This window comes from Schistocerca serialis, chromosome 1, assembly GCF_023864345.2.
Source record: "Schistocerca serialis cubense isolate TAMUIC-IGC-003099 chromosome 1, iqSchSeri2.2, whole genome shotgun sequence".
Classification (NCBI taxonomy): domain Eukaryota; kingdom Metazoa; phylum Arthropoda; class Insecta; order Orthoptera; family Acrididae; genus Schistocerca; species Schistocerca serialis.
In genome coordinates this window covers 428,825,048-428,841,968 of record NC_064638.1, presented here as the reverse complement: position 1 = coordinate 428,841,968, position 16,921 = coordinate 428,825,048, and the positions used below count along the sequence as shown (strand labels likewise).

The window sequence follows — 16,921 nt, the reverse complement described above, 5'->3', positions numbered from 1 at the left end:
GAACAGTCAAATATTTCAAAATCTGTATTTACTGCAAGTTTGTTTGACAAGTTGAGAAGTTTTACTTTCACCTCACATGTGTTGATAATTTCTCCAGAATCAGAAGACCCATCTGGCAGTAATAAATGTTAACTGTGACAATGTAGATACATTAGTTGTCGAAGCCTGCACTGACTACGTGGGACTGGCTTTCAGGTGACTGAGTTCCTTGCCCTTTAAGAACAATGGAGGTACTTGGCAAAAAATCCTTAACCCCAGAACCCTAAAGATGGAAAAAATGTTACACTGCTACTACACTAGAGTCAAGTTAACTGCTCCACATTTTATTCACAGGCAGTCATAATTTACAGGTTACACACTAGTTAAATGCAACTGTTGGAGCTCCAGTGGTACTTTGCATGAGAGATTAACTACGTTACATAAGAAATTAACTAGAAAACATCCTTTTTATACACTACAGAAATCTTAAATTTTATGTGGATTGGGATATAGAGTTAAAATCAGCCGTTACCAGGCATTCCTTCGACTATGATGTTTTACATGAACTTGAGCAGTGAAAGAAGATATATTTACAAATGACTACTTACGAATTATGAGTAACAATAATACAGTATACAGGGTGTTACAAAAAGGTACGGCCCAACTTTCAGGAAATATTCCTCACACACAAATAAAGAAAAGATGTTCTGTGGGCATGTGTCCGGAAACGCTTAATTTCCATGTTAGAGATCATTTTAGTTTCGTCAGTATGTACTGTACTTCCTCGATTCACCGCAGGTTGGCCCAATTGAAGGAAGGTAATGTTGACTTCGGTGCTTGTGTTGGCATGCGACTCATTGCTCTACAGTACTAGCATCAAGCACATCAGTACGTAGCATCAACAGGTTAGTGTTCATCACGAACGTGGTTTTGCAGACAATGCAATGTTTACAAATGCGGAGTTGGCAGATGCCCATTTGATGTATGGATTATCACGGGGCAATAGCCGTGGCACGGTACGTTTGTATCGAGACAGATTTCCAGAACGAAGGTGTCCCGACAGGAAGACGTTCGAAGCAATTGATCGGCGTCTTAGGGAGCACGGAACATTCCAGCGTATGACTCGCGACTTGGGAAGACCTAAAACGACGAGGACACCTGCAATGGACGTGGCAATTCTTCGTGCAGTTGACGATAACCCTAATGTCATCGTCAGCGAAGTTGCTGCTGTACAAGGTAACGTTGACCACATCACTGTATGGAGAGTGCTACGGGAGAACCAGTTGTTTCCGTACCATGTACAGCGTGTGCAGGCACTATCAGCAGCTGATTGGCCTCCACGGGTACACTTCTGCGAATGGTTCATCCAACAATGTGTCAATCCTCATTTCAGCGCAACGGATGAGGCTTCATTCCAACGCGATCAAATTGTAACTTTTCACAATCAACATGTGTGGGATGACGAGAATCCGCACGCAGTTGTGCAATCACGTCATCAACACAGATTTTCTGTGAACGTTTGGACAGGCACTGTTGGTGATGATTGGGCCCCATGTTCTTCCACCTACGCTCAATGGAGCAAGTTATCATGATTTCATACGGGATACTCTACCTGTGCTGCTAGAACATGTGCCTTTACAAGTACGACACAACATGTGGTTCATGCACGATGGAGCTCCTGCACATTTCAGTCGAAGTGTTCGTACGCTTCCCAACAACAGATTCGGTGAACGATGGATTGGTAGAGGCGGACCAATTCCATGGTCTCCACGCTCTCCTGACCTCAACCCTCTTGACTTTCATTTATGGGGGCATTTGAAAGCTCTTGACTACACAACCCCGGTACCAAATGTAGAGAGTCTTCGTGATTGTATTGTGGACGACTGTGACACAATACGCCATTCTCCAGGGCTGCATCAGCGCATCAGGGATTCCATGCGACGGAGGGTGGATGCATATATCCTCGCTAACGGAGGACATTTTGAACATTTCCTGTAACAAAGTGTTTGAAGTCACGCTGGTGCGTTCTGTTGTTGTGTGTTTCTATTCCATGATTAATGTGATTTGAAGAGAAGTAATAAAATGAGCTCTAACATGGAAAGTAAGCGTTTTCGGACACATGTCCACGTAACATATTTTCTTTATTTGTGTGTGAGGAATGTTTCCTGAAAGTTTGGCAGTACCTTTTTGTAACACTTTGTATAAATTATGATAGAGATTAGTGCCGCGATGTACAAGGGCAACGAAGTAGATTACAGTTGGTAAAATTCTCTGAACACACAGCATGGTTTTAACGCTCAAAACTACTTTGCCTGATTGAGAACGCATCCACACGTGCCACCACCAAAAAGTATCACAGGAAATAAGAGAAGGTACATTCTGGCAATGACCCAAAAAGTTGTGTAGCCTACATTATTAATAAAGTATCGCAAATAAACATCTTTTCTGAGATCATGAGCTACAAAAATATGATCAAAGCAATCCAGTCTTTGGTGATGTCAAACCTGAGTCTGAACAACTACATCAAATTAAATTCTTGAAACTGGAACTTGATGATGCAGAAGAAACAAGGACAACTTAGCTGTATTACTGAATAGAATTGTGTGTTGTGCCGGGTGATACAGCAATAATTTCGGCACTACAGTATTCATTTACATTGAACCACTTGTTCCTCTAGACTACTGCTTTCAAGCTCTGGCGTCTGACTTGGCACTAAAACTCCTGTTTTGGAGTTATCAGAAATTTAACAAATTTTACTTTTCACAGAATGGATCTCAGAAAAAGTTACAGATAAACCTCTCTGTCATAATCATCATCTCAGCCCACTCAACACATGTAGATCACATAGCAAATGTATTTCATTTTTCTTCCTCTAGTGGTAATTTGTTGTAAATGTTGTGTGTTGTAGGCAAAAATCTACAAAAGAGAAAATTTTAAGAATGAAATTAGATATAACGATACCAATGAGAGGAAATTTAATAATGAAGCTATGAATTTCTTAAAGGAAATGGTGAGAAACAGCGCGACAGGAGATCATACTTTGAGTTAATATCTCTTCATTTGCAATATCGCTGAGGCGAAAATTAGTATCTTGAGAGTTGATAGACTCTTCTGTATGCATCCACTCAAACGATGCACATGACGACAGGCCAACATGATGTGTTGTATGGTATAATGTGGTGTGGTGTGTGACGTATGTGTGACGTTAAGGTCTAATGTTATCAAGTATCCAGGTGAGGAAGGACGAGACACGGGTGTAGACAGTGGGAGTGTCCACTCTGATGCACGCTCTGGGGCCAAACGAGACAACGCCGATGAGGAAACCCCTGGGCGGTTGGCCCTCGAAGGCCATGAGTGGGCTGCCACTTCTGCCGTAGCAGGAGTTGTTGCCTTCCTTGCTGCCGGCGCATATGTGAGATGGCATGATGTGCCGGTTCCAGCGCGAGTACCTCTGCTGGCAAGTCTGTTCGTCCACCACCGGCTGTTGTATATACAGCTTCACTGGGGTGTTGTAACCTGTAAACCAACATGTACTTTTTTAACCAAAACATGGACATATAAGAGACTTCCTTGAGACAATGAAACGTCTTTTGATAAATCAACACGAATTTAAAAACATCACTTATGCGAAACTCAGCTGGCCCTGTTCCCACACAATATCCTGTGAACTGTAGCTGAAGGGCAACAGGGAGATTCCACGTTCCAGGAATTCCTGAAAGCATTTGATACAGTGCCCAACTGCACACCATTAAAGAACGTCCAAGCAAACAGAATTGGTTCCTAGATACGTGAGTGGCTCAGATACTTACATAATATAACCTAGCACAGGGTCCTGGATGTGAGTGTTCGTCAGAGACAAGGTTACTGTCAAGAGAGCCCAATGGAAATTGCGATAGGACCAGACTGAATAACACAATGAGCAGGTGTCTGGGGCTGTTCGCAGATAATGCTGTAGCATAAGGGAAAGTGTCGACATCGAGTGACTGTTGGGCGATTCAGGATAAGTGAGACAGAATGTCTATTTGGTGTCTCGAATTGTACCTGGTTCTAATTGTAGGAAAAATGTGAGTTAATGTGGATAAGTAAGAAAAACAAACCTGTAGTATCAGTGGTGTGATGCTTAAAGCAGTTACGTCGATTAAATGTCTTGGCGTTGCAAAACGGCATGATATAGAATAGGGACCTCACGTCAGTAGCAGGGAAGGTGAATGGTCCTTTTTGCTTTACTGGGAAAATTAGATGAAAGCGTAACTGATCTACAAAGGAGACCGAGAATACAATATTTGTGTGACCGATTCTTGAGTATTGCTTGAGTGTTTGGGATCTACATCAGGTCAAATTAAAGGAAACACATTCAAGCAATTCAGCGTTCTGCTAGATTTGTTACCAGGAGGTTCGATAAAGATGCGTTACAGACATGCTCTGTGAACTCATATACCAATCCCTGGTGGGCAGACGATGTTCCTTTCACGAAGCACCATTCAGACAGTTTGGAGACCCGGCATTTGCGGCTGACTTCAGTTCTAGTGTACTGAAGTCAGTTTAGATTTCGAATACGGACCGCGAAGAGAAAATGAGAAGTCATGGCTCGTATGAAGGCACAGACAGTCGTTTCTCCATTGTTCCATTTGTGAAAGGAACAGGAAAGCGAACGACTACTAGCGGTACAAGATAACCTACGCCATGCACTTTACAATCACAGGCAACTGCCTAGTAGCAGTACTGTGTAGTTTCCACTAAATAATCAGATGTGCTGTCACAGAACGTTTCAAACATCCTCGCAAATTCTTAATAAGATTTCAGTTTGGTGTAAGGATTAGCAATTTGCTTTAAATGTGCGACTGAGAAAGCATAAAATGTATATCTCTTCACAGTATTATCATTGAGTCACAACAACAACCAGTCATCTTAAAACTGGGTGTAACAGTTTGTGGGGTCTACAAAAGAAATTAGTTATAAATAACTCGCTCAACCCTTCTTCCATTACTGTTCAAAAATACTGGATCCACAGGAAATAGAACAGTGGATACTGGACGTATACAAAGAAGGGTAGCACGTAACGGCACAGGTCTGTTTGGATTAGGCAGTGAGTATTGGGAATACCGAAAAACCTCAACTGGCGGGCGCTTGAAGATAAACAACTCTCCCCCTAAAGTTTGCTAACGTAGTTTCAAGAATCCGTATTAACTGAGAAATCTGAGAATACGCTACAGCCTCTTACGTACCGTTACCGTTGCACAGGAAAGGCAAGTTTAGCTCAACTACAGACCGCACAGAGCTACGTAGCCAGTCATCCTTCTTGAGCTCCAACACAGATGGAGAGGGAGGAAACGTTAATTGGAGGTACAATGCAAAATACCTTTGTTATATGCTTTACAGTGGTTTTCGGAGTATAGATGCAGAGGCACACATTAACGCTCCGTTCAGACGTAACTTAGTGTTCCGGCAACTCTCTGTTATACTATGCCTGAGAAATTAGTTGTCATTACACTCTTCTACTATCAATATTAATCTGCATTCGAAGGACGTGGTACAGTTTGAGTTGTGTCATTGGAAAGCTTGATTTAACATAGGACCGTGATTCAAAAACTGTAATATACTTCTAAAAGTTGCTGTGGTGTTGTGAGGAGCGAATATACAGACAGGGTGTAACGAAACGACACCAGCCACCTTCGACAGGTTGTGAAGGGTGTCTTGAGAAGTGCTTTGGGGATAAGAAACCATGCCTGGAGCGTCTAATGTCGCTACAGAACAGGGATGAACACCTCGCGCTGTCCCACCTATTCTGCAGCTATTGTATGTTTGTGCCCTAACAGACCTAAACGGAACTTAAAATTTTGTCTTTGTGGTGATCCACAGCTTCCACAAGCTCAGTAATCGTAAACATGGCCCGTAGCAGGCTGTAATGCGATGTTTATTTAATCGTGTGGTTAGCTAATTTCGATTAAACGTCATTGTCAAGCACATTTGTAACATCTTTGTTTCATGTTATTTTCAAATCACACTTAATTACAAGTAAGAAATAGTCATATTCCGTCATTTTACGAAAGGATCCGTACTACAGGGACACCTTCTAACATCGTATTCAGAAGTTCTCTCTATGTACAACAACATGTTGTTGCACATAGAGCAAACTTCTGAATACGATGTTAAAATAAAGGGAAAATGGCTACTTCGTACTTGTAATTAAGACAGATTTGAAAATGACATGAAATACAAATATTACAATTGTGCTTGACAATGACGCTTAGTCGAAATTAGCTTATCCCACGATTAAATGAACATCTCATTGCAGCCTACTATGGACCAAGTTTACGTTTACTTAGTGGAATTCCTCACGATGGGACTGTCAGTATTGAAGTCGTCAGATTGCAACAATCGCGCCTACGCCCGTCACAATACTGTAGAGCATAAGAATTCTCCTTTGTCGTCGAAAGGGACGTTTAGAAGTAGCCGTTGTCCCCTATGGTTTGGATGCTCTTTACTCTATAGCATCGTTAGATGACTTTCCGGACATGGGTCCCTGTCCTCCGTTATTTCTCCAAGACAGCAGGAATCAGTCTTTAGGGAAATTTATATATCTTGCTGATTTTTAATAATACAATAATAAAACGGAAGAAACTGGTTAGTAGTTGATTTTCTTTTATTTAGTCCTGAACTAATCAAATGTTCTTGCGACCCTTTGAATGCATGAAGAATACTTTCTCTTGAACAGCAGTAACGACATTGCATAAAATATACAGTGGCGATGTTTAGCAAAAATCTTAAGCTACGAACTACTTAGATTAATGTGTCTGTTACTTATAGCTATGTCACAAACAACTTTGGAAAGACAAGGTGATTTCCACGGTATTAAATAAAGTGCACCTACGCAATCAAACCAGCACATCTGTGTTTCTGATTAAGTGTGCACAGAGTGTGACATCGTAGATTGTACCACCCCATTAGCTGTTTCGATTGCCTCATCTTCCTTGGAAGAACTGACTTTAGGTAATAATGTGACGTATAACCATTGCTTTACAGCCACAATGTACCAGTCACATGGGAAAATTTCGAAATTTATGGTATGTTCTTATGGGACCAAACTGCTGAGGTCACCGGTCCCTAGGCTTACACACTACTTAATCTGACTTAAACTAACTTACGCTAAGGACAAGACACACACCCATGCCAGAGAGTGGACTCGAACCTCCGACGGGGTAGCTGCGCGAACCGTGGCAAGGCGCCAAAGACCGCGCAGCTACTCCACGTCGCAACTCACGTGGAAAGCAGTGGTTCTGTGTGACTGAGCTTCATCTGCTACGTACTCTGACATTAATATATTATGTATCATACTGCACAGCATAGAAGAACTGTTACCTAAACGTAAGAACGACAAGAGACAGAGTGCAACCAACTAAGCTTAAAAAGAAATACAAAAAGTCTCAGTGCACGAAAAGGCTATTCCTGACGATGTGTAGAAGTTACCACAAATGCTTCAATTACTTTACGAAACAGCTTTATTATAAAAAAATTCTTCCAGACTTTTTGTTTTATTGTCCAAGTGATTTCGGGTCCAGTGAAAAGATGTACAAAGCCTTGCTGAAAAACAGTGCCTCCGAACTTATAATTCGAAAGCTTTCGAAATAAACCAAAGATTATTAACATCACACATTTTCGTTCTTGATGTCTACATATTTGCAGCCCTCAGCCGCTTCAGGGCTCTGAAGTGTAAGGCGTAACATCTGATTTTCATTTGTTTACAAATCATAAAGAACGCCTTCCAGGGTTTCACTTAATAAAGCCGCGCAAGCAAAGGTTGTGACTCCATCAAAAACTTAAACATTCTGCCGTGACTGGGTCAACAAACTGGTCTCTTGTTGGGCGAAATGTGTTCGTCGCCAGAGCGCTAAATTGACAAATAAATATATAGACTTGAAGAATAAAGATGTAATATGTTAATAACATTTTTTATTTAAATAGATTGAAGAGTTTTCACATAAAAATTCAGAGACAATACTTATCTGCACTCCCTCTAATTTCACCGCACTGTCTACCAAAGACTTGCTGCTGTCTTCAGTCTAAAGATTAGTTTGATGCAGCTCTCCTTGTTACTCTATCCTGTGCAAGCCCCTTCATCTCTGAATAACTACTGCAAACCAAATTCCTTTGAGCCTGCTTATCGTATTCATCTCTTGGTCTTCCTCTTCAATTTTTGCTCACCACGCTACCCTCCAGTACTAAATTATGTTACCTTCATTTCTCAGAATGTGTCCTATCAACAAATCCTATCTTTTCGTCAAGCTATGCCACACTTTTCTTTTCTTACCAATTCTTTTAAGTTATTCCTCGATTTTTATATCATGAAGCCATCTAAACTTCATCATTCTTCTGTAGCACGACATTCATATATTTCTATTCTCTTCTTGTCCAAACCGTTGATCTTCCATATTTCACTTCCATACTACTCTCCAGTTAAATACCTCCAGAAAAGACTTCCTAACAGTTAAAAGTGTTTTAGATGTTCACAAGTTTCTTCTTCAGAAAAGCTTTTCTTGCCACTTCCATTCTACATTTTATATCTTTTCACTCCCCAAATAGTAAAACACATCTACTACTCTTACTGTCTCATTTCCAGATCTAGTCCCTTCAGCTTCAACTTATTTAATTTGACTGCGTTCCAGTACCTTTCCTTTTTTTTCTAATGTTCATCTTATATCCTCCTTTTAAAACACTGCCCGCTCCATCCAATTGCTCTGTCTCAGAATGACAATATCATCAGATAACCTGAAATTCCTTATTTCTCTCTCTGAACTTTAGTTTGCTCTCCAAATTTCTCCTTGGATTCATTTACTGCTTGCTCAGTGTACAGCCTGAAAAACGCTTGGAAACACACAACAACCATGTCTCAGTTCCTTCTGAAGCAATGCTTCCTTTTCATGCCCCTCAACTCATAACTGCCATCTCCTTTCTGTACCTGTGTATGGCTCCTCGCTCCCTGTATTTTAGTCCTGCCATCTTCCGAATTTTAAACTGTGTATTCCATTCGACATTGTCAAAAGCTTTCTCCAATTCTGCAAATGTTATGAACGTAGGTTCGCCTCTCCTTAACCTGTATTCGAAGGTAAGACACAGGGTCAGTATGGCCTCGTGTGTTCCTAATTTTTCTCCAGATTCTGAACTGATTTATCTACTCTGAGGTTAACTTCTACTAGTTTCTCCGGTTTTATTGTAAAAAAAAAAAAAAAAAAAAAAAAAAAAAAAAAAAAAAAAAACGGCCTGAGCACTATGGGACTTAGCATTGGAGGTCATCAGTCACCTAGAACTTAGAACTACTTAAACCTAACTAACCTAAGGACATCACACACATCCATGCCCGAGGCAGGATTCGAACCTGCGACCGTAGCGGTCGCGCGGTTCCAAACTGAAGCGCCTAGAGCCACTCGGCACACCGGCCGGCCTTTTTGTAAAAATTCCTGTTAATGTTTTGCAGTCGTAACTTATTAAACAGATAGTTTGATAACATTCACACCTGTCAGTACTTCCTTCCTTTGGAACTGAAGTTATTACATTCTTCTTGAAGTCAAAGCGTTTGGCCTGTGTCATACATCATGCACACAAGATGGGATAGTCTTTGGAAAGCCAGCCTTGACAAAACTATCAGCAGTTCTGACAGAGTGTCATCTACTCCAGGGGTCTTGTTTTGGCCTAGGTCTTTCAATGCTCTCTTACTTTCTCGCAGCATCTTGCCTCCTGTCTTGTCGTCTAGTTCCTCTTCCCTTTTTGTTATACCGCCCTGAAGTCATTTTCCTTGTACAAACCTCTATATACTGCTTCCAACATTGAGCTTTCCCTTCTTTGCTTATCACTGTTTTTTCCGTCCGCCCCCGGTAACTGAGTGGTCAGTGCGACAGAATGTCAATCCTAAGGGCCCGGGTCCGATTCCCGGCGGGGTTGGAGGTTTTCTCCGCTCCGGGACTGGGTGTTGTGTTCTCCTAATCATCAACATTTCATCCCTATCGACGCGCAAGTCGCCGAAGTGGGGTCAAATCGAAAGACTTGCAACCGGCGAACGGTCTACCCGACGGGAGGCCTTAGTCACACGATATTTACTGGTTTTCCATCTGAGATCTAGATATTCATACATCTACTTTTCTCTTCTCCAACGTCTCATTAATTTTCCTATAAGCAGTGTCTGTCTTTCCCCCACTTATATGTACTTCTACATCCTTACTTTTGTCCTCAAACCATTCTTGCTTACACATTTTGCAATTCTGTCAATTTCATTTTTAGGCTTTTTATTCCCTTTCGTCTGCTTCGTTCCCTGCCTTTCTGTATTTTCTCCTTGTGCTGGCGTAAGCTGTCGCCAGCACACCGGTCAGCAAAATTTTTGCGCGAAGATCGATAGTAGGCGCTGGATGAAGCACGTCTATCAGGGGAGAGGCCAAGGACACACACACCTGCAAGTATCACAACGCCCTCTCGACAGCAAGTATTTAGACCACCGTCGTTGACTGGAGGGCCTCTGGCACTAACTCACTGTAGTGGCTCACTGGCTTAGCCACTGACGCACTAACTCGCTCTCTGGTTTGGCATCTGTCAGTCCACTTGCGGAGCGGGTATAGTTATTGCAGTCTACAACAGCACATAGTGTCAGATTATAGACAGATTGTCTATATTGTCTGAAAGAGGACTATTACGGATGAGCTTGTACCACAACACTACACTCTATTAAAGTTAAGTAGCAGCTATCTGTTCATGTAAATAAAGAACGTGTTGATACACATGTGCATTTGTGTTGCAGAAAGAGGATACCGACCACTCATAATAGCATCCTCTCCCTTTCTTCCTACAGTAGAAGACTTTAAAGTAGCGACGAGGATACTACAGTGGCAATGAGATTACTACAGTGGCGTCGAGGATAATTCAGTGACGATCGAAATAATTAACTTGGACGATGAGTTTGCTTGCTTCTCTTGTGTTGTAGCTTGCTGAGGTGCTCGTTTCTATTTGCTGACTTGTTGTTTTCTTGCATGTATTCCAACGGGAGAACCGATGAACTGATCTAATTTCACTTTTCAGAGCCTTTGCTTGCTTTTTGCTGTAACGTATTTTTGTGAATCATGAATTCCCCGCCCCTCCCACCTCTGCCCTCACGCCACAGCCGCAGGCGGCCCATGTGGTGGATGTAACACAAGCTTTTCAGTTTCTGAACCAACTACTGACGATGGTACAGCGACTACTGGCTGCTGCACAACCGACCAACAAGCCAGCCCAACAAGTGCCGCCGACCAGCATACCACTGTTGGATGCAGAAGAGGAATGGCACGAATACCTGACCCATTTCCAAGCACATTGTCAAGTTCACTGTGTTCAATACTTCCTTTCGATAGCGGGGTCTGCAGTGTTCAGCTTAATACAAAAGCTATTCCCAACTACGTCTCCCGACGAATTCACCTACGATCAAGTGATCATTGCATTAACTCAGTGTTATGACCAGCAAGTCCAAGTAGATGCAGCTAGATATCAGTTATTTCGTTTGCAGAAAAAGCCGGAACAGATGTACCGTCAGTGGTACACAGAATTAACGGGGATGACTAGAAAGCGTAAATTTAAGTGTGGTTATAGCAACTTTTACAGTAATCTCATGATACGGGATGCAATAATATTCAGCATCCCAGATAGAAGAACATGGGAAGAGATCTTAAAGTACTCTGATTCATCACTTCCCAAAGTATTGCAGACCTTAGTGCAATGTTTAACCAGGCCCCGATTTTTCAGGTCGAGTCGATCCTTGCTCGATCGCGGCCACTTGACGTCACAGTGTCGCGCATGCGCAGAAAACCAATCCCGTACGCCACAAACCTTCTCAGCTTGACCGCAAACGCAATCGCCATGGCAACGAGTGTACATTGACTTTGCAGGGCCGTTTTGGGACATTCATTGGCTCATAGTGGTAGACCCTTTTAGCAATTTCCCATTTACTGTGCCTATGGCTCCCACCATATCACGTAGCACCATTGTGTTCCATATTCTGCATAGAAGGTTTACCAGAAGCACAAGTGTTGGTCAGTGGACCACAGTTCACTTCGCGCGATTTTGCACAGTTTTGTGAACAAAAAGTGCTCCAGTTCTTTCTCTCCTTTTAACGCTCTCACCCACGAGACGGACTATCACCGGCGGAACTTCTGTATGGGCGCCACCAGAGGACGCTGTTCCACTTGCTACACTCACCGCAGCATCTGGCGGCGCCAATGGCCCACAACTATCGCTTTGCGCCGCGCGATCTTGTTTTTCTCAGGGCTTATGGCAACTGTGGGCGCTGGGAAGGAGGCATGATCCAGGTACATATTGACTCTGTTATATACTTGATTGCAGGTTCCGATGGTTTGCTGAACCGCCACCAGAACCAAAGTCATGGGTGTCATTTGCCCCGTGATTCTGCTGCTTTTCTTCCCCCAGATTCATGGCCTTATGGGCCCATACGGCCCTCGTATGCTTTTGTGTTATAGAAAGAGGATACCAGCCACCCATAGTAACATCCACTCCCTTGCTTCCAATGGTACAAGACTCTCGACAAGGATACTACACTCCTTACATCAATTACATTCAATATCTCCTGCGATAGCCAAGCATTTCAACTAGGTCACGTCTTTTACCTATCTGAAACTCTGCTGCCTTCACTACCTCTCTCAAAGTTATCCATCGTCTTTTACTATATTTTTTCCCTGTTTCAGTCAATCGTTGCCTAATGCTCCGCCTCAAACCCTCAACAACCTCTGGTTATTTCAACTTATCCAGGTCCCATCACCTTAATTGTCTACCTTTTATCAAGTTCTTTAGTTTTAATCTCCAAATCGTAAACAATAGATATTTTTCAGACACCACATCAGTCAGTGCAAATGATGATCAGTTTAAAATGTGATTCCAAAATCTCTCTCTAATTATTCCGAAACCTTCCAGCTCTCCAGGTCCCTTCCACATATACTATCTTCATTCAGGATTCTTAAACTAAGTGTTAGTAACGACTAATTTATGCTCTGAGCTAAATCCTACCAGGTTGCTTCCTCTTTCAACACATAGCCCAGCCAGTTTCACCCACTCTTTTTCCCTTTCTTCTTCCTACTAGCAAATTCTAGTTCCCCATAACTATTGAGTTTTTCTCTCCCTAACCTATCTGAATAATTTCTTTTATCTCTTCATATATTCTTTCAATCTAGTCATTATTTGCAGCGCTAGTTGGCATGTAATCTTTTACTGCTGAGCTGGTCACAGCTCTATGTATTCACTGTGTCATTCATGGTAGCTTACCCACATTCATATTGTCGTAATATTTTTTTATGATCCTGTTCTCACCTGACCAGAAGTCCTGTCCAGTCTGTCACTGAACTTATCTAACTTCAACTTACCTGTTTTCATTTCCAGATTTTCTAACTTATTTTCCTATTAGCTTACAGGATCTATCATTCCAAGCTCCGATCCTCAGGATTCCAGTTTTGTTTTTCCTGATGACTAAATCCTCCTGAGTAGTTCGCACCTGGGAATCCATTAGGAGACTGTTTTATCTCCTGAATATATTACCCAAGTGGATGCCATCATAATTCAATCATGCAGTGGAACTGAATGCTTCCAGAAAAAAAAATTTAGGCTGCAGTTTCTCCTTGCTTTTAGCCATTCACTGTACCAGCACAGAAATACCATGTTGGTTGATTTTACGAAAAAGATCAATATATCATTGAGACAGATGTCCATGCAACTATTGGAAATGCTGCTGCTCCCTCTTCAGCAACTATACATTTGTCTGGTCGCTCAGCAGGCAACTCTTAATTGTAGTTGCACCTTTGTTATCGCTGTTTGCAAGGCTGAGGTACGCAAGACACCCACCACAGCAAGGTTCGTAGTTCATGCGGGTGCCCAATATTATGAAACAAAAATGATGTATTAATGAAAGTTGAAATAGATTTGTTACACTAATGTGGAAATTACTAAAGAGTGTACGTAAGTTAGTTGAATAGTTCTGCAAAGGATTTTTCCTGATAGGAGGGCAACAGAGTGCACTCAGCCTTGTAAAATGTAGTGGTTCTGGTTCAGAATTACTTGCGCTGGAGAGGTGTGTTAACCAAAACAATTTTCTTGACAGCCAGATAATGCTGATGGATAACAAAACAGTGTCACGAAATGTACGAATTAAATTTCATCATTTGCACAGTCAGTCAACCTGCATGTGAGGTCATAAAATGCGTATACTGCAATGTCCACAAATTGGTTAACGCGCACTCGGCCTGACAATTTAGGTTCGAATTTTCTAATTGGATTTAGACATTTCAGGATTTTATTGCAAAACAGTGTAAGTAGGAGCCATTCAGATCACATGGAGAGTACGTAAATAGCACCAAATTCAGTGAACGACTAATGACACACATATAAATTGTGAACTAACCTTAACTCTCACTTCGCTTTGTACCTTTCATGTTATGGAAGGGAAGTTAAATATAACAGCAGCCGGGAAAATGGTTTTCACTGACTTCTACATAATCTAATTTTTGTTCAAAATACATCTCTGGCCATCATCCTCTGAAAATACACCACATAAATTTCTTTAAGGGCAGTTAAATCTTCTTGGTAACTCTTTTTACAGCATATAATCTCTTAAACAGATGTAATAGTACCTATGAGAAAAGTTATTCTATCTGCGAAGAGCTATGATGTAATCATGCACAACGGACAGGTTAGGTTTGGTTAGGTTAGTGTTGTTTAACGTCCCGTCGACAACGAGGTCATTAGAGACGGAGCGCTAGCTCGGGTTAGGGAAGGATGGGGAAGGAAATCGGCCGTGCCCTTTGAAAGGAACCATCCCGGCATTTGCCTGAAACGATTTAGGGAAATCACGGAAAACCTAAATCAGGATGGCTGGAGACGGGATTGAACCGTCGTCCTCTCGAATGCGAGTCCAGTGTGCTAACCACTGCGCCACCTTGCTCGGTGCACAACGTACAAAGAATTTATTAAAATTCTGAGCAAATAAACTTTCATATTATAACATGTCTTGTTAATATCTATGAAACACTTCACAAGAACAGTGAAAGATTAGTTGTGCCTGTTTCACCACCAAGAAGTCTTTTACGTCAAACACAGTGATGGTCATTATATAAGACTGCATTTCAAGATGGTTGCACAATTGGATTTATCATACTAGGATCAATAAAATCAATCATGAACTAAGTTGAATAGAGCACATTAAAAAGGAATATCAGTGAACAACCAGAAGCTTTAAAAATACCATCACCATTGCAGTTATAATCTCATGTATTCTGATGATCGAGCTTTACTTCCCTGACCAGAAATTTCATAAAAATAATTTTCTATTTACCCTATGCTGACAACAATAACTTACAATATACTCATATTATGTTGTCCATTTTACCCATATGGATGATGTCAGTAGGAAAAAGAGAGAAAGATGTTCTGAGGGGTTGAGAACCATTTTAAAATTTGGAGCATTTGTTGCCAATCTTCAGATTGGCGCCATACCGTACGTTTTGTTTTGTTATTATTTCAGTCAATAAATAATGAGTAGCTAACCCAAAATAAGAGTGCCGAGGTTCACTCAAGATGACGCTACACAATAATATTGTTTCCAGAGTTAGATTTTCACTCTGCAGCGGAGTGTGCGCTGATATGAAACTTCCTGGCAGATTAAAACTGTGTGCCGGACCGAGACTCGAACTCGGGACCTTTACCTTTCGCGGGCAAGTGCTCTACCATCTGAGCTACCCAAGCACGACTCGCGCCCCGTCCTCACAGCTTTACTTCTGCCAGTACCTCGTCTTCTACCATCCAAACTTCACAGAAGCTCTCCTGGAGCAGTGGAAGAAGTAAAGCTGTGAGGACGGGGCGTGAATCGTGCTTGGGTAGCTCAGATGGTAAAGTACTTGCCCGCGGAAGGCAAAGGTCCCGAGTTCGAGTCTCGGTCCGGCCCACAGTTTTAATCTGCCAGGAAGTTTCAATAATATTGTTCGTTTATTGAGAATACATTTTCCACGGCAGTTGACAAATTGAGGCGCTTACCGTCTCTGGTGTCACCCCATCCAGACACAACAAGATTCTTCCCAACGAATGTCGCCTGCTTCATCTCAGGAGCCACCGGCAAACAGATTGGTGTGATAAAAGCTGGAATTTTAAGAAATGTGTCTCTAAGAATATTAAATTAACAAAGTTGTTAGCAAATATTCCAGCTACAGACATCCTTACTGTATACAACAATTCTAAATTTTATCGATACTGGATACAAAAAATAATTGACAATTTTTATACATTAGAAAATGAAAAAGAGGGAATACATAAGGTGAAAACGAAAGCTGCTGACACCTAGTGAATTATGGGCTTCCCAACCCCAGTTCGGAACTATAAACAGAGGAAATTGAATTCATAGGCAGCTTTGAGGAGAGGACATCAACGGAAAAGTTTTGAATGTACACTCCTGGAAATTGAAATAAGAACACCGTGAATTCATGGTCCCAGGAAGGGGAAACTTTATTGACACATTCCTGGGGTCAGATACATCACATGATCACACTGACAGAACCACAGGCACATAGACACAGGCAACAGAGCATGCACAATGTCGGCACTAGTACAGTGTATATCCACCTTTCGCAGCAATGCAGGCTGCTATTCTCCCATGGAGACAATCGTAGAGATGCTGGATGTAGTCCTGTGTAACGGCTTGCCATGCCATTTCCACCTGGCGCCTCAGTTGGACCAGCGTTCGTGCTGGACGTGCAGACCGCGTGAGACGACACTTCATCCAGTCCCAAACATGCTCAATGGGGGACAGATCCGGAGATCTTGCTGGCCAGGGTAGTTGACTTACACCTTCTAGAGCACGTTGGGTGGCACGGGACACATGCGGACGTGCATTGTCCTGTTGGAACAGCAAGTTCCCTTGCCGGTCTAGGAATGG

The 16,921-nt window shown here is 42.0% G+C and overlaps 1 protein-coding gene across 1 annotated transcript in view; it reads right to left on the bottom strand.

The window, feature by feature from the left end:
* Positions 1-3,184: 3,184 nt before the first annotated feature.
* LOC126480976 (CLIP domain-containing serine protease HP8-like) overlaps positions 3,185-16,921 on the bottom strand; it is a 37,076-nt gene continuing 23,339 nt past the window's right edge. The window contains exons 6-7 of the mRNA XM_050104454.1: positions 16,027-16,128; positions 3,185-3,495 (exon numbers count right to left, since the gene is read on the bottom strand). Of these exons, the coding sequence (XP_049960411.1) occupies positions 3,185-3,495; positions 16,027-16,128 (413 nt within the window). The remainder of the gene's footprint in view (positions 3,496-16,026; positions 16,129-16,921) is intronic.